This window comes from Vigna umbellata, chromosome 4 (genome assembly GCF_029865625.1).
Source record: "Vigna umbellata cultivar VRB3 chromosome 4, Vumbellata_1.0, whole genome shotgun sequence".
Lineage (NCBI taxonomy): Eukaryota > Viridiplantae > Streptophyta > Magnoliopsida > Fabales > Fabaceae > Vigna > Vigna umbellata.
Window position 1 is genome coordinate 18916409 of NC_142168.1, and position 25616 is coordinate 18942024.

The 25616-nt window shown below is 36.4% G+C and overlaps 2 protein-coding genes across 2 annotated transcripts; one reads left to right on the forward strand and one right to left on the reverse strand.

Moving 5' to 3' along the window:
* Nucleotides 1-8559: 8559 nt before the first annotated feature.
* On the reverse strand, nt 8560-12254 carry LOC148199454 (uncharacterized). The gene is made up of 2 exons (XM_088112674.1): nt 11367-12254; nt 8560-9012 (listed from the first exon to the last, which is right to left on the reverse strand). The coding sequence occupies exons 1-2, from the start codon at nt 12252-12254 to the stop codon at nt 8560-8562; spliced, it is 1341 nt and encodes a 446-aa protein (XP_087968800.1).
* An 11192-nt stretch (nt 12255-23446) lies between these two features.
* On the forward strand, nt 23447-23998 carry LOC148199455 (uncharacterized). The gene has a single exon (XM_088112675.1). The coding sequence runs from the start codon at nt 23447-23449 to the stop codon at nt 23996-23998; it is 552 nt and encodes a 183-aa protein (XP_087968801.1).
* Nucleotides 23999-25616: the final 1618 nt, after the last annotated feature.

The following is a 25616-nucleotide window of genomic DNA, read 5'->3' on the forward strand; positions in this document are numbered from 1 at the left end:
TTCGCGCTTGAGATCCTCAATGTGCACTTCATCCACGATGATCAATCCCAAATTAGCAATTTCTCTAAAACTCCTGAACCCTAATTTCTGATTTCCTAACCTCACTAATATTACCAAATTTACCCTCTCACAGCCACGTATCACCCTCTCTTTGCCACGTCTTACCCACACAAAGCCACGTAATGATACTTAGTCCACCTTGTCAGTTGCTCCGTTAAAAACTTCACGCCGTTTGCAAAAAGGACTTGATTGCACACTTTTTACAAAAGATGGGATCACATTGAACTTCTAAAAAAAGGTGGGACCACATTGAACTTTGGCCCCCTTTCTAGGGACCAAAAGAGGTATTAAACCATTTTAATACTTGTGAAAAAAATTTCATAGTTGCTTTTAATAGTATTTGACTGTGGTGATTTTAATAGTTGTTTGCTTTTATTTGATGTTGTATGTAGCATATGTAATTATTTGTTTGTTTTGGATATATTCTTGCTTTTAATTAGCCTTAGATTCCCGTTTGAGATTCAATACAAAAATTATTTACTATCTCCAGATTCTTCTAAACAAATGTACTTTTTAAAAATGAATACAAAGGAGATGGTAATAATAATTTATAAGTATTGAATCTTGAATTGTCCGGCTGGACAGTTTAAGAAGAGTAATAACTTTTTATAGTTTATTATAACATATCAATTTTATTATACATGTCTTAAATTCATGAAAATTTTAAGTTGTGTTTTGTATTGATCTTCGGGTGCATATTTGATTGTGATTTATAATCACTTTCATTTCATGTAACTTGAAGACCAATGTGAAATGCTGGCAAAATTTCGTGAAATTTAAGATATGTTGTTTAAAATTGATATGTTTAATAAACTAAAAAAGTGAATCTTCTTGAATGGGATAGGGTCACACCTTGAATACAAACACGATCAAAGTGATCATTCAAGATTATTGAAATTGTGTAAACAATTTCAGTAAACATGCGTACGGATAGAGGGTGGATTAATTTACCACGCATCAGCACTGAGTACGAGAGAGGGGTAGAAGAATTTATATAGTTTGCGCAACGTAATGCGAGTAGAAGTGGTGATGATGAAGTCAAGTTCAGATGTCCCTGTGTGAACTGTTTGAATGGGAGGAAGTTGAACGCAACTGATATTAGGGAACATCTTATCTGTGATGGTTTCATACGAAGTTATACAACATGGATATGGCACGGCGAATTAACAGACTTTCCAACTGTCTCTCCAACTGAAAATGTTTATGATTCCACAATGGATATGGAAGATCAAGTAGAAGAAGACAACTTAGAGGACATGATCCGCGATGTTGGCGCAGAAGCTTTTGCCCAAGCGCATGTGTATGAAACGATGTCCACTGATGCGGAGACTCCTTTGTATGCGGGTTCAACTAAGTTCACACGGTTGTCACCGGTGTTAAGGCTCATGAATTTAAAGGCGAGCAATGGATGGAGTGATAAGAGTTTTACAGAATTGTTGTCGTTGTTGAATGAAATGCTGCCAGATGGAAATACGTTACCCAATCGTAATTATGATGCAAAAAAAATTCTTTGTCCGATGGGTATGGAATATAAACGGATACATGCATGTCCGAATGATTGCATATTATATAGGAATGAGAATGAAGTTTTGATAAAGTGTCCAAAATGTGGGTTATCACGATACAAGTCACACAGAAAAGAATGGTTCTGCTTTGAAAGTAGTTTGGTACGTTCCACTAGTTGCCAGACTTAAGCGTTTGTTCGCGAATCCCAAAGACGCTAAAAACCTAAGATGGCATGCAGATGAGAGAACAACTGATGGGCTGCTTCGTCATCCAGCTGATTCAAATCAATGGAAAATTATTGATCAAGAATTCCCCCAATTTGGTGAAGAATGTAGAAATCTAAGGTTTGGCTTAGCTACTGATGAAATGAATTCATTTGGTAATTTAAGTACCAATCACAGTTGTTGGCCCGTTATATTGATAATTTACAACTTATCTCCTGGATTGTGCATGAAAAGAAAGTACATGATGTTGTCAATGTTGATATCTGGTCCAAAGCAGCCTGGAAATGACATCGATGTTTATCTAAGGCCACTAGTTGAAGACTTGAAGTTGTTGTGGGTTGATGGGGTTGAAATATTTGATGCCTTTGCTTCAGAAACTTTCATGATGCATGCCATGTTATTTTGCACCATTAATGACTTCCCAGCTTACGGTAATTTGTCGGGGTACAGTGTGAAAGGTCATAAAGCATGTCCTATATGTGAAGAAAACACTACAGCTCAACAATTAAAACACGAAAGGAAGACAATGTATATGCGTCATCGGCGATTTTTACAATCTAATCATCCATATCGAAGGTTAAAGAAAGCATTCAATGGAGAACAAGAGAAAGACAATGCACCCATTCCACTTACTGGAGTTGAAGTTGCTGAGAAAGTTAATAGAGTACATCATATATTTGGGAAAACGTCGAAGAAGTCTTCTGTAACGACCCCTTGGAAGAAGAAATCAATATTCTTTGATCTTCCATATTGGTCAAAGTTAGATGTTAGACATTGCATAGATGTCATGCATGTTGAGAAAAATGTTTGTGATAGCTTGATTGGTACACTACTAAACATCAAGGGAAAAACAAAAGATGGAGTGAATGCGCGTTTGGATTTGGTTGACATGAAGATCCGAGAAGAGTTGGCACCAATAGAGATTGGTAAACGTACTTATTTGCCCCCTGCATGTTACACAATGTCCAAACAAGAGAAGATAAGTTTTTGTCTTTGTTTAAAGAGTATCAAGGTACCCCAAGGATACTCTTCAAATATCAAGAGCTTAGTGTCAATGCAGAACTTAAAGCTTGTTGGACTGAAGTCTCACGATTGCCACGTCTTAATGCAACAGTTGTTACCAGTGGCAATTCGTAGAATTTTGCCCAAAAAAGTTAGGCTGACCATAACTCGATTGTGCTCATTTTTCTCGTCAATTTGTAGTAAAGTCATCGATCCTACAAAGTTAGATGAACTTCAAAGCGAAATTATCATCATCTTGTGTCAACTAGAAATGTTTTTCCCTCCATCCTTTTTTGACATCATGGTGCATTTACTTGTTCATTTGGTCAGAGAAATAAAGTTGTGTGGACCAGTATACTTAAGATGGATGTACCCTATTGAGCGTTATATGAAGATTTTGAAAGGGTACGTAAAAAATCAATATCGTCCAGAAGGTTCAATGATTGAAAGATATATTGCTGAAGAAAGTATTGAGTTTTGCTCTGAGTATATGACTAAAGCAAATCCGGTAGGAGTCCCTCGGACATCATGGTTGAGTAAATATTCTACAAGTAAAAGCATCTGAGGTGAGAATGTGGTGACGAAAAGTCGTGAAGAATTGATGCAAGCACATCTGTACATATTAAACAACACAGATGAAGTGATCCCATTTTTGGAAGCACACAAAGCCGTTGTAAAGGACAACTATCCACGACAATCAGAGAAATGGCAGTTGATGGAGCATAACAGAACATTCTTGTCCTAGTTCAAATCTGAAGTTTCGAAAGAATCACGGTCCTCTGAGACTTTGTCGTGGTTAGCAAATGGCTTGAAGTTTGATGTTGTATGTTGTACAGGCTACGAAATTAATAATTGCACATTCTATACAAAGACTTTGGATGATAAAAGCACAGTACAAAATAGTGGCGTCAGTCTAGAAGCTGAGTCGCTACAGCTTTCCACATCCAAAGATAAAAATCCTATAGTTGGATCCATGAGATATTATGGTAGAATTGAAGAGATATGGGAAGTTGATTACACTAAGTTTTCCGTTGCACTCTTCAAATGTAAGTGGGTAGACAATAAGAGTGGTGTCAACATAGATGAATCTGGTATGACACTTGTTGATTTTCGAAAGGTTGGTTATAGAGACGAACCGTTCATCATGGCATATCAAGCAAGTCAGGTTTTTTATGTCAAAGATCCTGTGTCTGACCATTGGTATGTTGCTCTCCAAGGAAAAAGGCAAATTGAGGATAAAGAAGAGAATCTAAGTAATATTCATATCGCTGACAACCATCCATTTAAAAAGACAATAAATTTGGATGACGACCCTCTAATTGATGAACTACAAGCAATACGAGAAGATCACAATGAGGGAATATATATATGACCAATCCATATGATTATGTATGAATTTCATGTTTGTGTAAATATTTATGGCTTTTGTTAAATAATATATGTTATTTTATAAGTGTTTTATTTATATTTCAGCTTATTTATTGTGACAGATATATGGCTGAGTCACCTCATTCGTCAGGCGATGAAGTCCCCACCACTTCTAGACGGACGAGAGGAGCAACGAGGTTACGACAGCTTATACTTAGAAGAAATACAGGTGAGAGGACACCTGTCATTATTGACGTGGTCACTGGAGTTGCATCTGGCCCAAATGCAGATGTATTTAGGTCTTACCTTGGGGTATTAGCACGTGATCGTATCTCTATACTTACTCCATCCTTTGACCTTGTTTCTGAGGCTGATCGGAATCTCATATGGCAAGATCTATTGGTAAGTTAAGCAATATTGCTCCAAATTCTATATTCATTATATTGATAAATCTGTATTGTGATAAGGTTATTACTTTCTTTGTTGCAGATAACATTTGATATGCCAAACGTCGAGAGCTTAAGGAATAGGTGTTTATCTGCAATTACAGAAAGATTTCGAGGGTTTAAGACAAAATTGACGTCTAGATATATATTTGGACCAAAAAGTAATGAAAATCCATGTTCCAAATATTCAGCAATTGACGAAGAAACATGGCGTCAGTTTGTAGAGCTTCGTTCATCTGAGGCGTGGCAGGTAAGTGCAGTAAAATCATTCAATTCATCATTCATAATTCTCTACCATGACAATTGTTTCATTTTGTCATAGGAAAAAAGGTCAAAAGCACAGGGAATAAGCGCTCAGAATAAAAATCCACACCTACTATCTCGTGGTGGATATAGGAAGCTTAAAGAGAAAATAATGAAGCAGAAGTCAGATAATAGACTTCCACTTTCTGAGGTGGTGACCCTCCTCCTCCTCCTTCACCACCATCTCGGCACGACAAGTGGAAGTTAGCCCGTATGAGACCATCGGGCTCCTACACTTCCGAGTCTGCCAGAGAAATATCTGAAAGAATTGTAAGATGTCATTTCTTATTATATTACATTAATTTTGTTATATATATTACATAGATCTTTCAAATGATTTTGAACTTTTGTTATGTGATAGGACTCCTTGGTTGAGCAGAGCTCCCAAGGTCAATTCACACAAGAAGGTCGTCAAGATATTCTTGCCACAACTATTGGACGACCTGAGCACCCAGGACGGGTGCGTGGTGCTGGGACTGGCATAGGCATACGACAGTTTTTTGGGTCTTCCTCGCGTCCATATTCATACGAAAAGATGAAGGAGGAAATAAGAAAAGAGATGACGCAGGAGATCACAAAGAAGGTTCGAGCAGAGTTGTATGATGAAGTTGCTGAAATGGTTGCGCGCCAGTTCCAGCAGCATTATGAGGATTATGGCAATCGTCCTCCACCATCTCCTGTAGCGGAACATGTTGTGCCCCCTACAGGTAAACTTATTTATTTTTGGTTACTAATTTACTTTTTGCATAAACTAACATTTAATTTGACAGGTAGAAGCGGTAAAGGAAGTTGCTCAGCTGCCGGTGCCCCAGGGGACGACATGGATGACACTCGTCCATGTCAGTTATATATTCTCTCTGATACTGGGACCATGCTAGTGGCTCGTGGTACAGTTTATGAGACAGCCACTGTAGTGCATGGTGTACAGCTTGCAGAAGATGAGGTCAAGGTGACGGTGGATGAAGTTGTCATAGCGGATGTCGTTCTTCCTGTGCCTACAGATGAGTTCTTTACTGTGGAAGAAGCATTTAAGTCCTTTGTCGCCTGGCCTAGACATTTGGTTGGTCATGTATCTAATCCCCCGGTAAACATTCGTACTATATACTTCTCAATTTTAATATTTACTTCTAATTGACGTTATAACATAACCATTTTTGCATTTAACAGCAGATAGGTCAAGAGGGAAGTCCTACACCGAAGAAGACTCATTTATCTGAGGATGACCCTCTTGGTGCGTTAGACGAGCTTGCTAAAATCATTTCAGATGTGCCGATGAATGTACACTGGGATTCTACTACATTTGGAAGAGAAGCTGATATCCCATTGTACTTGCATCATCAAGATGTTAGGGAGCTTGCATCGGGTAGAGAAGAAATTAATATTACACTCATTCAGCTGTGGATGATGTAAGTTTATGAAAACTTTTATATATAATTCGATTTTATCAACTTACTTATATTAGATTATTTCTTCATTTTAGGTATCTGTTTGATGTTAGTAACAAGAAGGGGTTCAATGATGTATATGGGTTCATTGACCCCTCTATGACTCATGAAAGAAATAAATTTGATGATATCCAGACATACATCACCACCTGCTTTGGAATGGGGAAGGAGATATATTTTCTCCCTTATATACATGGGTAAGTGAAGTTTGTTAACTTCAACACATTCATTTTTTAATATATTTGGTATATGATTCATAAGTTATTATCAATTTCAGGTGTCATTGGCAACTACTTGTGATCTCCATACCGGAGAACACGGCTGTCTGGTTTTGTTCATTGCAGAAGTCTCCTCCTAGCCCTCTTAGACATATAGTAGATTGGTAAGAATCTCAATGTATAGAATTTTTTGTTATATAAATGTATGCTAAAGGAATTTTTTTTAATAGTTCCCTTGCAACACATATGATATTATCTGGGAGATCTACTGCTACAGCTAAAAAGCTTGGATGGGTTTCCCTTAAGGTTTGGTATTTTAGTCCATACTTTGTTACATTTGGTTCCATTCAAATGATGTTACTTAACATTTTATAATTATGATGATATATTGTAGTGTAATAGACAAATGGGGTCATACGAATGTGGTTACTACGTTATGTTTTGGATGATGACCATCATTCGTGCACATTACACCAGTGGATGGGAAACGGTAATAATTTAGGTTTGAATTTTATGTTCTCTATATTTGGATTTCATATACACTAATTGAAATCATTGTATTTTATGCAGAGATTTAATAGGACTGCTTCAATTCCAGAGAAGTCAATTCAACTTGTGAGGAAAACACTTGCTAAATATGTAATTCATTTATATAATAGTATGTAGTAGATATTAGGATATACTAAGTTCTAAGTTTATGTTTCTAAGTTCTTTTATGTTTTTCTACATTATTATAAGTTTAACATGTACATTGCATTGATTTATGCTTGAAACTTGATTTATGATTACATTGGATTGATTTATGCTTCTAAGAAGTTGATTTATGATTCCATTCAATATATTTATGTTTTAATATAATTTTCATTTAAAATATACGTTTCTACAATATTCTGGACTGTTCTGGTTATAAAAATATATGCAGGTCTGTTTTTGTGATTGGAAATGTTGCAGAAACAGACATCATTTAAAAAAAAAAGTACTTATATGCCTCGGTTCAAGTCAAAACCGAAGTCGAAAGACCACTTACGGCCTCGGTTATGGTCAAACCCGAAGCAGAATGTGTTGCGGATGAGAACAAAAAAAAAAAAAAAGAGTCTACTGCCTCGGTTGTAGCCTGAACCGAGGCAGTAGAGTGGGACTTTATGCCTCGGTTCAGGCTACAACCGAGGCATAAAGTCCCAGGAAAAAAAAATTAAAAAAACCAAAAACTTTACTACTTCGGTTAAGACTGAACCGAGGCCAAATACTCTCCATTTATGCCTCGGTTCCCAACCGAGACCAAAAGTATTAGACTTTTTACCTCGCCTAAATATGCCTCGGTTCAGAAACCGCGGCCTATAGACAAAAATAACCGCTGTCGTTTCCCTTGACTATACTAGTGAAAGGTCATTACCGACGGCTTATCGACGACCAAAACACCGTCGGTAAAGCCCTTGTCGCGAACATTTACCAAGGGCTTTTGCCCCTCGGTAATTACCGAAGGGAAAAAGCCTTTGGTAATTACCGAAGGTCAAGAGCCTTCGGTAAGGCCTTCGGTAAGAACCAGGCAGAATTAAGTGATATTTGTATTTGTTATCCAATCACACAAACCTGCATAACATGTTCACATCACAGACAGACCTGAATAATATTTTCAAACCACAAGCAGATCTCCATAATATACATTCCAAAATCATCCAATCATTAATGGAGTAAACAACAATAGAATAACATCATTTGTATTGTTGAAATTTAAGAACTTGTATTTGTAAATGAAACATTAAACATAAAACATAAAACAATATGTTCATCTAGAAAATGTAATGTAACAAAATCATAAGGTAACATAAAAAATGTTCTAAAAACTATGTTCAATAACAAAAAAAAACTAATAATCTACATAGTCATCATCAGAATGATCTTCATCATCCTATTGCTCTATAGATGGCTGGACTGGTGTGGGCTGGACTAGTGTAGGTTGGACTGATGTGGGCTGGACTGATGTGGACTAGATTGATGTTGGCTGCTGAGGGACAGCGGGTGACGGGGAGGGTCGTGGCTGGGTCGGAGTGATAGTGGGATGAATGTTTGAAGCATCAGGCAGCGCTCTCATGACCAGGGACTTGAAGTTTGTAAACTCGGCTCTCAAGTCACTGTAATTTTCTCTCAATTCATGATTTTCCTGGTCACATTGTTGTAGTAACTGTGTCAAGCACTTGATGGTCTCGTCAGCAGTAGTGGTGGAAGAAGAAGGTTGGTGCTTTAGAGTACCTCCTCTTGATGTTGTATAGTTTGCAACAAGTTTTCTTGCACCGTACACTCGTCCCTTTTTCTTCCCACCAACGACATCGACCCATAACTGTGTCCTACGGATGTCGTTGTCCTTATTAGTCGCATCATCCGGTGTAGGAGCTGAACCTTGTTCGAATCTAACCTGTGAAAGTCTCGCAGAAAATTCTTCCTATTAAAACCAATGTTAGGGAATGATACAATAACATAATGAAAAATTAATATTAGTACCATTGTTATTTGCTTACATGAGTCTTCCGAGATCTTTCATCAACGAATTGATTAGTGTCCTTCCGAACATGAGTCTATGCAAAGACCTCATCAACATGGACCGCCCGTCCCAAAGCTTGTGCCTGTAACATAATTTAGAGTTAGAAGTGTACATGAAATAGAAAATACATAAGTTATATATGAAAGAAACAGAAAATTATTGAAAGTTTACCATACGAATGACATGCTCATTAACCGTGATCGACCTACAGTATGCAGGGTGCCACCCTTTTCAAAAGCTTTGTTCCTCTAGGCTGTAGCACACTTATTGTGAAACTCTGCTGAATTCTAATGAGCGAGTAAAGAGTTCCAAATGTGCTCGCCCAACCAGTAAGGGTGTTCCCCTGCATTGCGGGCATCCTTAAACATCTCTAACAACCGATGAGATGCTTTCATGTGGAAATTTCTTTGTATTTGAGTTTCATGTTCAGGTTTCCACTGCATCTTCATCTGTAACAATAAACAAAACAAACATTGATTAATAAACATACTAAAATAAGAATGACAATTAGTTTAATTGGTTGTTTACCGTAAAACGCTCCCAGAATGGCTTTTTGTCGTCTACATGTATTGCTCCCTAAATAGGCCATGGATTTAAATATTGTTGCTTAATTGATCGTGTGATGGCCTGGGGAGGAACCCTGGATGGAATAAACCTACATATAAAGAAATAAAAATCATTTGAAGTAAGACAAACTTTGAACATCAAAATGGTTAAAAAAGGGATTAAAGTCTTACCCTTTACCATATGGCTCAATCCATGGTCGATCATGGAGGGGCGGGTTAACACCATAACCATCACCAGCTAAATATGCATCAACAAATGGTGTGGCAGTCTCATAAGGTGGTATAGAAGATGAGGAAGGTATAGAAGTAGGGTTAGGAGGAGAAGTAGGGGTAATAATCACAAGGGGAGGAGTGGGGGTAATAATCACAGGAGGAGGAGTGAGGGTAATAATCACAAGAGGAGGAAAAATGTTTGTTGTAGGGGTAAGAGGAGGGTGTACTGCAGGGGTAGGAGGAGGGTGTACTACATGGGTAGGAAGAGGGTGTACGACAGGGGTAGGAGGCCCCACGGATGATGGATTGGGGGCAGCAGTGATAGGTAGTGTAGCAGGCACCCTAAGTACATACTTTGGTGCCTGTCGTTGCCTCTTTTTAGGCCTTGCTACCCCCTTTCCTTTATCACGACGTTCTGAACCTTCTTCTGTCATGACTGCATTCAAATGGTTACAAATAAAGTGAAAGAATAAAAAAGTATAAGGAAGGACAAATACAAATTAATGTGAATGTAAAATAGTTGCATACAACTTTTAAGATGGTATTTTAAGATGGTATTTTGCATAACTCAATTGGAATGTTTTTGAAATGCTAGTTAAATTTGCTACAATAGATGTCCAACATTCAATCATCGTCATCATCATCTTCATCTTCTTCTTGTTCTTCATCATCATCATCATTATCATCATTATCATTATCTTCTTCTTCTTCATCATCATCTTCTTCATCGTCATATTCTTCTTCTTCTTCTTCTTCTCCTTCTTGTCCTCCTTGTATTGGTGCTTCTAATTCATCTCCATCACCATCAGGGTCGTGCAATGCGGTTATACGTTCAACTTCAATAATTTGTTGTGGTTGTGACATTTGGTCAAGTTGGTAGGCAACATCTTCCTCAACCTCATTTGGGTCAATGCGACCTCTAGGCTTGGTTTGTATTGCAATAGCCCAACCACGTTTGTCAATATTGCGGAATGGTGGATATTGCACATAATAAACTTGTCTGACATTAGTTGGTAGAATGAAAGGATCAAACGGTCGATATCTTAATCTCAGGTGGAGTTCGACAATGTTAAACTTAGGATCCGCTATAGTACCAACTCTAGAAGGATCAAACCATTCACAATAAAAAAGTACTACTCTGTTTGGAGAAGTAGTACTACTTGTACTCGTGTTGTACTGTAGCTCATATATTTTATGAATGATGCTGTAGAAATCATCATAAGAACCCTCTGTATCTAGCTCATACACACCACAATTTGTTGTTTTCTTTCCTTTAGACCACTCATCTGTATGGAATTTGTAACCATTGGTGAAGTAAGTGTGCGATTCTTTCACACATCTCATTGGCCAATTGGAGAGATGTCTTAACTCTTGAACCATGGAGTTAATGCCTGATTAAAAACCTACAAAGATACCAACAAAATTTCAAAGCAAGAGTCAAATTAACCTCGCTCAAAACTTGGGAAAAGTACGAACCTGATTTCTGAACCATTGAGGAAACTCTAAGTGTATTCTAGTAGAAGCATTTCCTTCTGCGACTTGCTCAACCACAAGAAATGAGCTCGTACGAATGAAATGAATTAGTGTATAACAATTTAAGCATTGCAAAGGTAGGAGTTGGATGATGACATACTCAAGGTACGACTTAACTTCACTACAATTGATTAAAACATGGACATGAGCAGAGTTGAATTCAGCATCAGTTAACCAATAAGTAAATTCTTTGCCTGCATGACGGCCTGATTTTCGAAAAACTGACAATTTACCTTCACATGGTTCAGCTTTCCATTGCATTTCATTTCTGACATTAGTCGGGGACAACATGAAGTTTTTAAAATAATGTGAACAAAAATACGTTGTCTCTTTGTGCAAGTAAGCTGCACAAATTGATTCTTCTACTCTAACTTTATTTTTAACTGAACATTTGGATTCTCCCATAAACCTTTCAAAGGGATACATCCACCTGTATTGCACCAGTCCCCCAAGCCAAGCTTCATATGCAAGATGAATTGGAAGATGCTCCACTGAATCAAAGAATGTAGGAGGAAATATTCTTTCTAATTTGCAGAGAATAATTGGAATATTTTCTTCCATCTTTCTTAGGGAATTTTCCTTTAGTGTCATGCAACACAAATCTTTAAAGAAGTTATTGATTTCTATCAGTGGATTTAACACGTGCATTGGCAAACAACTGAACGCAAGAGGGATGAAAATCTCCATGAATACATGACAATCATGACTCTTCAACCCTTGAATAGTAACGTTCTGAACATTGGCACATCTGGACAAGTTAGAAGCATATCCATTTGGCATTCTAAGGTCCTTGATCCATCCACAAATTATTCTTGCCTCGTCTTTTGACATGGTGTAATTTGCTTTTGCTTTGCGCCTTCAACTCTAAGTCTTTGCGCCTTCAACTCTAAGTCTTTGAAGACATTGTCAAAGAAATTTTTTTCTATGTGCATGACATCGAGGTTATTTCTTAGCAAGTTGTCTTTCCAATAGGGAAGATTCCAAAATACGCTTCTTTTAGTCCAATTATGCCACTCCCCAAACCCTTCTATCCTATTCTGACCACATTCAGTGACTTTTGGCAAGTCTTTCAATCTTCTCCAAACGTGTGATCCAGTCAACTTCGACGGGGGCATATCCGTTTCAACATGCCCTTTGCGAAATGCCTTTTTGTTTCTTCTAAAGGGGTGATCAATGGCCAAGAATCCTCGATGGCAGTCAAACCAACTACTTTTACGACCATAACTCAATTGGAATGACTTTGTATGCTCCATGCAATGTGGACAAGCTAATCGACCATGCGTGCTCTAACCAGATAACATGCCATGGGCTGGGAAGTCGCTAATAGTCCACATCAAAGCTGCCCTCATAATGAAATTTTGCTTCCTTGAAACATCATACGTCCAAACACCATTCCATAGCTTCTTCAAATCATCAATCAAAGGCTCCAAATATACATCAATCGCTGATTTGGGATTAGATGGACATGGTATTATACACGTTAAAAACATGTAAGGCTTTGTCATACACATCTCAGGTGGTAGATTATATGGGGTAACTATCACCGTCCAACATGAATATGGTGATGCAGACGCCTGAATGTACGACGTAAACCCATCAGAGCATAGACCAAGTCTCACGTTACGCGGTTCACTAGAAAAGGATGGATGTTTACGATTGAAGTGCTTCCAAGCTTCACCATCAAAAGGATGACGCAAAACTCCTTGAGTTTTGTTACCATCATGCCATGTCATGTGTTGTGATGTTTGCATTGATGTAAACATTCTTTGTAATCTTGGAATTAGAGGCAAGTAGAACATGGACTTTAAGGGAATTGGTTTTTTTTGCCTTCGTCCTGCATGCATCGTATGATATCAAGGTGAGCCACAAAACTTGCATTCAACCAATAATGCATCATTTTGCCACTATCATTGTCATAGAATAACATACATCCATTAACACAACAATCAATCTTCTTGGCTTCCAATCCCAACTTTGAAACACATCTTTTGGCTTGATAATAATTCTTCGGCATAGTATTATTTTGTAGTGTCAGATCTAACATCAATTTTTTAAAGAAGTCCAATGCTTGATTGGGAACGTTCCAATTAGATTTACCAGCCATTAGTCTAATGCATACTGACAATTTTGACTCAGATGAACCTTCAAATACAGGTTAATTTGTCTCTGTCAGTAAATTGTAAAACCTCTGAGTGGTTTCATTTAGAGACTCTTCATCATGATTATCGTTTGCTTCTTGTTCAGCACGTCAACGAAGAGCATTGTCGACCATCTCTTGCATATAGGCAAATTGATCTATCTCAGATGTATGTACAATTTTATTCGAACTTGATGCAAGCCGCTTTTCAGCTGCAGTGAAGGTCGAAGGAACTTCTTCAGCATGAAATGTCCAAACCGTGTAATTAGGCATGAACCCTTTTTGGCATAGGTGAACTTTGACGACTTCGTCTTTCAAAATCCTTGTAGATTCGCACTTGATGCATGGGCATCGAATCCCTCCATCAAGAGCATAATATTCATATTGTCGAGCCGTCTCCACAAACTCATTAACTCCGATGACAAAAGATTCCTGCAAACCTCTCCTTCCGCTATAACAACGATCGTACATCCATCCACGGTGGTTGGGAAAATGGGCCATGTTCTGTGACAAGCCAAACAAAGATAAACTACTTTAGACAAAACAACAACATTCCATGTGACATAAGTAATCAACCTATTACTACTTAAGTCGAACATGGAAGACAATTTGACCACTACTGTCATAGGCATACAATAAGGGCATGCAAAGAGAACTCCTCAGTATTGAAATGCCTTAGACATCCTCAAGGGCTATGTATTAAATTTGGGGGAGAGAACTTATTATTACTGAAGTTCTCTTTTATAGAGTACTTCCACATATTTTGTAGGTTCTAAGTGTTTACACTACTTTTACCCTTCTCTTTCTATTGAGAATGTGTGTAGTACCATACAATATATAGGAACATACAATATATACATCAACATACAATATATACATTAAGTAAAATTAGTATATACATTTAACAAGTTTAAACTTGTTAGGATATGAAGACTACATCAACATACAATATATACATTTAACAAGTTTAAACTTGTTAGGATATGAAGACTACATATTCTTAGCCTAGTTTAGGTCAATTTTCGTGCTGATGTTATTATGTGCTATTTGGAAGTTTATACAAGTCCTAAAAGTTGTTTTAAACTAGTTAGAACATTCAAATTGAACTCAAATTCATGTATCTGCAAAATAGCATATTCAAACCTCATTCTTTAGTGAAATTAGGAAGTAGAAGGGTGATTATGCTAAACAATTTGGTTTTGAACCCAATTAGAGTTCAAGCAAGTTTAAATTGATGAATTAAAGTTGCTGAGTGTATTACCAGAGTGTTAGAATCAATTGTGCATGAATTCACTTTTAAAACCACTACTCTTGGGTCAATTCTTTTGGTGCAGAGCTGAAAAACAGAAACTGATTTGCTAGAACCATTCCTAGGATCTAATATGTTCTAGAACCATTCCTAGGATATAATTGTGTGCCTGCTTCATTTCTACACCCTTTTCATTGCTTTAAAGATCTTTGGCTTCCTAAGTGTTAATTTTAAAACCTATTTTAGGTGCAAAATCTGGTGTAATTAACTAATCTGTTTGGTGATTATTTTGGTTGATTTCAAGGGTGTTGTGAAGTCCAATTGGAGCACTCAAAAGAAATTTGTTAGTGGAGTAAAATCTAAGAGCAAGGTGTTGTAACTGTTTTTGTTCAATCTTTTCACAATGATTGATATCTTTGTTGTGTCTTAGGCCATTTAACATCTCCTAGCTAATATTCTGTAGCTAGATCTAGTGAATTAGGACTTTCATTAGCTTTGTTTGTACTGTCCAGATGCTTCAAATCACACCTGTTGTGCTAATTTTGGTTTAAAAATGCTTCATAATTGGCTACAGCAGGTGTGATTTGAAGCATCTGGCTATTTCTGTGCATTGTGAATATTTGAACAAGTTTATTTTACCATTTCAAACCTGTGTGCACTGTTCAAAACCATCAATTTTGAGCCTACATGCACAATCACTTCCTAAACCCTCCATTTTGCTTAAATCTGGAAGTGAACTAGTGATTTTTGAGTGTAATGTGATTCCTTGTTGTTTTAGTGTTTAAACACCTTTAAATTGATGATATAAAGTTGCTTGAAGCATCACTTGAGCTTTAGAAACACTGCCACTCACTTTTGGGTTTGAGAGCACACTTTTAAAGCCATTTTTATGATGCAGTTTTCATTTTTAGTGTTGTTTGATTTTGTACATTCTTTATATTTCAATTCTAGGTTGGCAAGAGCTGGTTACATGTTTCCAAATGGAATTATAAAAGTATAATCCAATCATAAAAATCATTTGAAAACCAAGCAATCCAGCTTTGAACCCTAAAAACCGAAAATCACAAAAATGTGCACTTCTTTGGGGACTTTCGTCAAACAATTGTATTTTTATCAAGCACCTTACTGCATTACTTTTGGCTCTTCGTTTTTTATTTTTCTTCCATGCTTAATCTGATCTAGTGCCTCTCCTAGGTTCCCTTTGTGTCCCTCTATTGATTCAAAGCTTAAAATCATTTGAAATCCACTTGTTTGGCCTCCAAATTTTGCCACAAAGTCTGTTATCCAAAATTCAAATCTGGTGCAATGCAGATTTTTACTGTGACTGGTTTAGTGTGTGGCAGGGTGCTGTGACGTTTTTTAGTGAGGCTTCCAAGTCAAGAATCCTTGTTCAAAGGGGGTAGCATACTATGAAGTGGAAGAGTTGCTGAATTGGACAAAGAGGTAGCTCTAAAAGTATCAATTTGGCTTCATTTTCATCAACATTTCACCAACTTGGTACCACCTTTTCCATTGTCTAATTTAGGTGAATTGCCACTTTCTCACCCTTTTAGCAAACTTTTTTAGGTTCTAAGAACTCAAACTTTGAGTTTTACCTAATTCTTTGCTTTTGACTAGTTTCCTAGGTTCATTTCACTATATTAGACTTGTTAGGATGTTAACATTATTTAAAATGAGTCTACATTAGGTGAATTGACAATTTCTCACCTTATAAGTACACTTTTTAGAATCTAAATACTCAAACTTTGAGTTTTAGGTTATTCTTTGCTTTTCACCACTTCACGAACTTTATTTGATGAATTGAAACATGTTAAAACTCAAATTTAACTCAAAACCAAACTGCTACTCAAAATCAGCTTTCTACTTCCCAAAATTGACTCAAAATTGGTGGTTTTGGAAGTGATTTTGTGCCTAAGGCATTCTGACACTTTGGTAATCATTTCAACAGTTTTAATTCAACAGAATACATTTGCTTGAACTCTAATTAGGCACAAAGCAGAACTGCAACTCAGATTCACTTTGCAAGTTCCAAAAATGGTTGAAATATGATGGTTTGACATACTAAATTGCATACAGGTCATTCTAACTTCATATCAATGGTTCTAACAGCTTTAATACATCAATTTGGACTTGTTTAAACTTCCAAACATCACAGAATCACAACAGAACAAATAATGACTTGTAATGACTCAATTAGGTACATTTTACTACACTTTTTAAGGTTTTAAGCAATGTGATTTTCAGTTTTAGGGAATTCTTTGCTTTTGACCACTTTCCTAGCATCATTTCATTACTTTAGACTTGTTAGGATGTTAACATTACTTAAAATTACTCTCCTTTAGGTGAATTGGCAATTTGTCACCCTTTAAGTGAACTTTTTAGGTTGAAACTACTCAAACTTTGAGTTTTAAGTACTTGTTTGCTTTTGAGTAGTTTCCTACCTTCACTTGACTACTTTAGACTTATTACGATATTAACATTAGTTAAAAATACTTTACTTTAGGTGAATTGCCAATTTCTCACCTTTTTAGTAGACTTTTTTAGGTTCTAACTACTCAAAATTTTAGTTTTAGGTACTTGTTTGCTTTTGAGTAGTTTCCTAGTGTCATTTCACTACTTTAGACTTGTTAGGATATTAACATTAGTTATTGTTAGTAGGTGAATTATCTCTTTCTCACCCTTTTAGTAGACTTTTTTAGTTTCTACATACTCAAACTTTGAAGTTTAGGTAATTCTTTACTTTTGATAAATTTCCTAGCTTCATTCTACTAGTTTAGACTTGTTAGGATGTTAAATATAGTACTCTTTTTAGGTTTTAGGTAGGCAAATTTCGAGATTTTGCTACTTGATCTAATTTGACATCTCTCTTAGCTTCATTTAAGTACTTTAAACTTGTTAGGATAAGAACATTATACTTTCTTTGGTTATATTAGGTTAATTTTGAAATTGTCACCTATTTAGAACACTTTTTATGTTTTAAGTACTTCAATTTTGAGACTTCACAATTGAAGTCCAAATTCATATGTTGAACTTTGACTTTAGAGTTGACTTTCACAATTAAAGTCCAAATTCATGTCCAGGTTGTTGGACACTTTAAGAGACATATATTTTAACATGTTGAAGGCCAAACTAATCACTAGAGTGCCCTTAACCACTACCAGTTGGAGCAAAGTTAATAAAGTTTAAGCTAAGAGATGGTCTACTTTAGCCTTAGTAAGGAATTTTCAGTTTTTTAGTTAATATATAAACTATAAAACAACTATAACTTTGGTTCCTCCTTCTAGTTTGGTAACTTAGGGGATTCAAGATAGTATATAACCAACATATATGCATGTTGGTTCGTCCTTGTACTCTACTTCATCCTTAGAATTACTCATTTTAATAATGAAGGTGTAAATTCGAAGAAAATTTTAAGGGTGTTGTCATGGTCTTCTTCCAAGAGGGCATTTCGGTGGAAGGGTGGGGAACAAGGTGTGGAGATTATATATAAGAAGAATATGCAGCACAGAGAAGACAAGAGAGAAGACAAGAGAGGCGAAAGAGAAAGAGAGATAAAAGGCAAACAAAATTTTATTTATCAAAAGGAGGGGCCAGCATGTTTATTTATCAAATCGTTGCATGGCTATGGGCTTTTAGACAAATCCTTCAGAAGCAAAACAAAGCAAGGCAAACAAAATAAGACATCATTTACCTATATGGAAATGATGAAGTCTTCGACACTTGAGTCCAGCCCTTCAACAATGAGACTTTTTCAACCAACTTTAACCCACTGTGTTCGAAGCTTCCAAACGTTTTGTGCCCCTAATCGAAACCCCAAAACCTTGTACAATAATGGACAATTTTAATTAGCACAACGCAACAACAACAAAAGATTAATCATCAAACACCCTATTACCAAGAACAGGGGCTCAACTTAGAAGCTTCTAAAAATAAATCTGTTACACCAACTAAAACATAATCTAACTTAAATAGGTTGGAACAAAGTAAAATCAATGATCAATTTCCTCTCCCAACCAGCTTTGTGCCTACTAACAACAATCATCATCATGCCTCAAATTTAATCCAAAACTGGTCCTACCCATCCACAAGCCTAATTACTCCAAACAGATCACCTCATGCACAACTATACCACCACAGCAAATATATACACACACCTAATTTACAATGAATCAGGTAGGTGGCATTCAAGAATAAGCAAGAATTCAATGATACTAATGCATTCATAAACAAAATTTGCAAATTGACTTAACCCAAGATTTGGAAACAGGACTACAGTAATCAATTTAAAGCTTACAATGAATGTGGGAGCAACTTTCTCTCTTGACTTCACTCCAACTAAAACATTCACAATTTGCAATTCCTTGATCAAGCAAATTCTTAATTCTGCACAAATAACATTCAACAAAATTGTTAGTATAAAAACTGAGTTCTATCTCTCAATTTATTAAAGGAAATGGGCCAAGTTAGCCTCATAAAGCTCTCACAATATCAAAACTGTTCGAAAAAACAATTCAAGTATCTTACACCTACCTAGCTCCCATTTCAAGTCTATCATTATCCAGCAGAATGAGTATACTTTGTGAGTCCAATTTATAGAATGTAGATAAAACATTCACAAACTATATAGTTCTAATGTTTCCAAATTCTGCATGATATTATTATAGGTTATTATGTTTGATACTAAATTTTGTTTACATTTTTGTATAGTGTTCTACAAGATTGATTAAGTTATTCTAATTATTATAATGTTGATAATTCAACATGAGAGAAATGTCCACATTATAATCTATCCATAACAGGAACAATCATATGATATAAGTACTCTTGAAACCTGACTTAACATAATTAAGGCATGGAAAAAAGGAATAGGGCAATATAAGAAAACAACAAGCAATAACCCAAGTAATGTTGTGACAGATGAAATCTGCTAAGCTTTTTTTTCACTTTCAAACCTATGTCTACAAGAGCTAGTAAAGTTTTTAAGAACATCATATGAGCAATATATACATCAATTGTTAATGCAATCAAAACACCAACCACAATGCAGTTACACCAATGCCTAATTCATTACTTTTGTTAATCTTTGTTTCAGTGAATTTCAAGTTCAGACCACACCTCTTTTCTTTATCACAATCAGTTTCAAATCATTCATAATCAAGTTTGTCAGACCTCACACTATACAAAATGATAAAACTCCAATCAACAGAACCCCAAACTCAAAATCAACATTCACAACATTTTAGAACACCATGAAATTCAAGAAACAAGAATCAAAATAAAATGACAGAGCACATCACATCATGGAAATTCAATTTAGCCTTTGCAGCAAAATAAAATGGCAGAGCACATCAAATTCACCACGACTTTGTAGCACCAACCCATACCATGGGCTTTGCCTTCCTTTCCTGGTCACGTCTACTCCCAAGACTATATTCCTCCCTTTCCTGCTGCAATTCCAATTCCTTCTCAACCTAACCTTATGTTTTCTAGAATGGAAGTGAATTAAGGGTTTTTATAATACATTTGAACACAGTTCATTCACACAGAAGGACCTTACCTCGTCATAGACCCCTGTTAATGGTTGAAAATACCGTTATTTGGGATGTAATTTTAATACTAAATACACCCTTTTTCACTTATAAACTTGCTTGGACTCATGCTTTTTCATTAAGTTGTGTGAATAACAGAGTTGAGGTTGAATTTGATAGGTAATGAGAGAATGCGGAAAGCAGAGATGAAGTACTAAGGAGTTAGAGCTCAGAAAGGCCTGGAAAAGCACCAAAATGAGGAAGCGCACGAAGCTTGGGCGCCCTATCTGGAGGCTTGAGCCTCAAAAAATCGACGTCCACCGCCCGAGCGCCCTAAATGGGGCGCTCGAGCATTGTGCGTCGTGGATTAGGCCTAGTTTTTGCTCTGTTTCGACTCTTTTGAATCGGTCCCTGTTTCTACTCTTTTCCAACTTTATTTAAAGGACCCAAGCGCTCTAGGTTTGGTATCTCTGGCTGGAGAAACACAACAGCACACTTTTCTACTCTCTAAAGGCGGATCTGGAGGCGGGAGCTTCCTCTTGTACTTTTTCACTATCTCAAGCTTTCCATTATTCATCTAGTTTCTCCATGTCTATGGGGAACTAAACTCTATTTTTTGTTGGGGGATGATGTAACCTTGTGAACTCTCATGTATTTGAATTGATTCTTAATTTATATGCTTTTTCATTAATTGTTAGGGAGGTTGCTTACAATTCAGGTTCTTGTTGAATTCTCCCAAGTGTAATATTTCTCAGGGATAAGGGTATGAGTACTTGGTTGTCTTAAGCTCTTGATCTTTAGACTTAGTTTTCTAGGAATGCTAGGAATTGCACGAACTAGGAATTAAGGCAGGCTTATTGCGCCAAGGGATCGAGTTCTAAGTAATTTAGTGAGTGACGTTAACATTAATGTAAAAAGAAGAATTCTAATATACATGAGAGTAATCTTGGTGAAATCAAACCCTAATAACATATTCATCTCATATTAAACAACATTCGTTCATCTTTGTGTTACTCTACTATTGATCAATTTGCATTCATATTTAATTTTCTGTCTTTGCATCTTAAACCAATGATCTCGTTTCTTTTAAGTCTTAATTAATCGAGTTATCAAACAATTGTTTAGTGCCGAGAGTCCTCTGGGATATGATACTTGGTCTTACCATTTTATATTAGTTGTTCGATTTGGTACACTTGTCAATCCATCAATAAGTTTTTGGCGCCGTTGCCGAGGACTCACAGTTTAAATTATTCTATTTGTGTGATTCTTAATTAATTTTGGCTTTATTCTATTTTATTTTATTTTCTTATCTTTTATTTTTATTTTTATTTTTATTTTTGTGCTAACAATATTTTCTAGGATTTTGTTTTTAGTTTATGCAGGATACAATTAGAACAAGGAGCAACAAAAGTGTTGAACCTCTTATTGAAGGACTTGAACTAGCAAGAGGAGTAGGATATCCACGGAATCTGCTCCAGAGATCCTTTCACTATTTGATCAGAGAAACAAGGACAACAAGTATGGACAGATTGGTAGACGTACTTTGGCAGATTATGCAACCGCGGTTGGCCCTCATCATTTTAACAGCATTGCAAAGCCGAGGGTCAATGCTGCAAATATGGAGGTGAAGCCTGTGTTGATCCATCTTGTGAAGAGCAACCAATTCAATGGACTGTCACATGAAAGTCCATATGAGCATCTTACCACCTTTAATGAGATCTGCAACACTGTGAAGCTGAATGGAGTACCTGATGATGCTATTAGATTGAGCTTGTTTCCTTTCTCGCTGAGAGGCAATGCTAAATTGTGGTTAAATTCTTTCCCTGAAAACAGTTTCACTGAATGGGAAGATGTGGTTGCAAAGTTCTTGAACAAATACTTCCCATAGTCAAAGATCAACAAAGGGAAGCAAGAAATCTCTTCTTTCAATCAACACATGGAAGAATCATTAGGGCAAGCATGGGATAGATACAAAAGCTTGCTGAGAAAGACACCTACTCATGGTTTTGATGAAGCAACAATAGTCCTTCTTTTCCTTGGAGGTCTTTGTTCACAAACCAAATTGATGTTGGATGCCTTAGCTGGAGGCAATATCAAATGCAAGACTATGAATTAACTGATAACATGGCTACTAATGATAATGAGATGTACAATGAAAGAAGAACTTCATCACAACCTAAGGGAGTTTTATAACTATAGTCTTATGATGCCTTGCTTGCTCAAAAATAAGATCATCACTCAACAACTTGAAGTCTTGACAAAGAGGCTTTCTCGGCCACAAAAGGAATGCCATAATGTTTTACAGGTTCACCAGCAACTATGTGAACTATGTAGTGGTGACCATATTAATGGTCAATGTGGTGTGCTCGAGAATCTAAATGAAGAAGTTAATTACATGGGTAACAAGTTTTGTCCTAACAATTATAATCAAGGGTGGAAATCTCATCCTAGCATGGGACAAAGTCAGTTTGGGCAAACTGGTGGACAATTCAATAGGCCACCACAACAGCAACAACAATGGCAACAACAAACCTCTCCTTCTGATAAAATAACAAAGCTTGAAGAAACCCTCAAACCATTCATGGAGGCAAGTCTTTTCACTCAGCAAAGTAATGAAGCTGCTATAAGGAACCTGGAGATGTAGGTTGGTCAATTGGCCAAGAAGTTGGAGGAGACACCTAATAGAAGTTTTGGGGCTAATACTGAAGTTAACCCTAAGAAGGAGTGTCATGCCATTATGACTATAAGTGGTAAGATTTTAGATGAGAGAAAAATGGAAAGAAAAGAAAAAGAAAGGTTGAGTGAAAAAGAAAATGATGAAGAAGAGAAAGAAAAAGAAGAGAGTGGGAGAAAAGAAAAGAAAAAAAGAGAGGAAGAAGATGACAGAAAAATGGATAAAAAAGAAAAAGAAAGTTTGAGTGAAAAAGAGAAAGAAGAGAGAAAAGAAAAAGAACTAGAGAGAGGAAAGAGAAAAATTGAGAAAATTCTTCCTTACCCAAAGATTGCAAAAGAGAAGCAATGTCAGCGTTTCAAGGAGATCTTCAAGCAATTGGAGATTACTCTGCCCTTGACCGAAGCACTTCAGCAAATTTCTGCTTATGCTAAGCACATGAAGCAATTCCTCAAAAAGAAGAAATGTCTAGATGAGAAAACAATTGAAGGGCAGGGTAATTGCAATGCCATATTGCAGAAGACACTTCCTCCAAAATTCAAAGATCCGGGGAGTTTCACCATCTCTTGCACCATTAAGAATTATGATATAAGGAAGGCTCTAGTTGACTTAGGAGCAAATATCAATCTAATGCCCCTATCTGTGCTCAAGAAGATTGGTGGTCTGGAGGTCAAACCGACAAAAACAATCTTACAAATGGCAGGCAGGTCCATCAAACCCCCTTATGGTGTGGTAGAATATGTCGTGGTGAAAATTGATAAGCTTCAATTCCCGGTGGATTTTGTGGTGATGGAGATGGAGGAAAATGCAGAGATACCAATCATTCTTGGACGACCATTCATGAAGACAACCAAGGTTGACATTCATGTAGATGATGGATTACTAAGATTAAAGGACCAAGAGAAAGGTGTAACTTTCAGTGTTTTTGAAGCTGGGCAGCCAATTAAAGAAAAGCAAACTAGTAGTAAAACGATGAAATTCTATTGGTGACTAGTTTATCATATAAAGCTGCCAGGTTGGTCAGAGAGAGGCTTAATTATTTTTCTCCACAAGTGAAAGAAGAGGAAGGAGGGAAGAAAGAAAAAGTGGTCCACCGCATCCTGAGATGAAAAGTGATGAACCCAAACCTGGCACACTAGTGAAATTCATGTGGGTTGTCAAGAACATTAAAGAAAAAGGGATCCTTGAGATTGAAGCTCCTTATTCTAGGAGAGTAAAGTGGGTGGCCAGGAAATTGCTGAGATTTTTTCAGTGTTATGAAGGAAGGAAGAACATCAACATTAAAGATCCAGACTAAGCTTTATTGGGTCAAGCTAGTGATGTTAAAGAAGCGCTTACTGGGAGGCAACCCAGCTTTCTAAACCTTTCTTTTTAATCTTTTGTTTTGTTATTTGTTTTCTTTTTTTTAATCAATTGTTTTGTAATTGTACTTTGCTTGAATGAACTACACTGCTTTGATTCAACTATGATGTGTTTTCTGATGAGTATTGCTTTGTGATATTCTAGTGTATTGATTGATGTTGAGATGATGTATGATGTGTTCATATACAGGTGATGGCTCACAATGTATGGAACAGGTGCTTGAGGTAAAATTTGATTGAGATACTGAGCAGGATGTTTTTCTGACTTCTAGGACTTGAGAGTTTACCCGTGTGAGTTTTGGGCCTTAGAGTTGTTGTGAATAATTACTATTACTTTGGAAGCATGAATGATTTTGCCCAAATTTTCTGTGATTGAACTACTTGCTTGCAGGTTTCATATGATCAAGGCCATCTTTTGTTATCCCTTATTTTTTTAGCCTACTCATGAATTTTTCCAAATAAAAAAAGAACAGTTTGTTCCAATCCTTTGAACCTTTAGCCTTAAGCATGTTTTGAAAACCCTATTTTAGATTCTTTATCTTGAATTGAGTTGAGAATATTTGTGAGGTATCGATAAAGGTTTAAGTTTGGGGTTGCTAGAAAAATAAGCAGTGAGCACAAAGAAAAAGAAAAAGAGAAGTCTAAAGTAAAGAAAAATCAAAAGAAAACAAAGAAAAGCTCACTGCAAGGGAAAAGGTTGGGAATAAGAAAAAGATCTTCATGAAAAGAGAACCTGTGTGTAATTGTTAAATTCATAAATACCTATCTTAACTCAAGGATTTTGCATTCCTGAAAAACCATGTTTCTTCTTAGCCCAGCCAAGTTACAAGCCAAGAAAAGCCCTTGTGATGAAAACCTACTTGTGAGTATGTTTGATTTTGGTTAAATGAAAGGAAAAATTAATTTGTGTGACATTGTGATAGTAGAGTGAAAGAAACACCAACACCTCACTATACACTTGTGAGTTGAGTGATACACTTTTGAGTGCTTGAGTGAAACACTTTCTTTGGTGAGGAATAGTTCTCTGAATTTCTGATTGCGTCTCTGTTTGGTTGATTGATCATTCTTAAGGATAGCATCTGTTGAAACATATGAGAATCACATTGATTTTCATTGAATTAAGGCATATTCACATCTTGACTGAGATCTTTATGCTGAATTGATAAAAGTGATTTCTTGTCTTAGAAGGAAAAGTTTTTTAAAAATGCTAAGTCATTGTAGTGATTGTTCTAAAAAGCTGAGTTACA

What these genes read in the sequence shown, in the direction of transcription:
- LOC148199455 (XM_088112675.1), top strand. Translation starts at nt 23,447, where the DNA reads ATGAAGCAATTCCTCAAAAAGAAGAAATGTCTAGATGAGAAAACAATT.
- LOC148199454 (XM_088112674.1), bottom strand. Translation starts at nt 12,254, where the DNA reads ATGTCAAAAGACGAGGCAAGAATAATTTGTGGATGGATCAAGGACCTT. An exon ending in CTCAATGGTTCAGAAATCAG is followed by an intron (nt 9,013 to 11,366) that starts GTTCGTACTTTT and finishes TGGTTTTAATAG; the next exon opens with GAAGAATTTTCTGCGAGACT.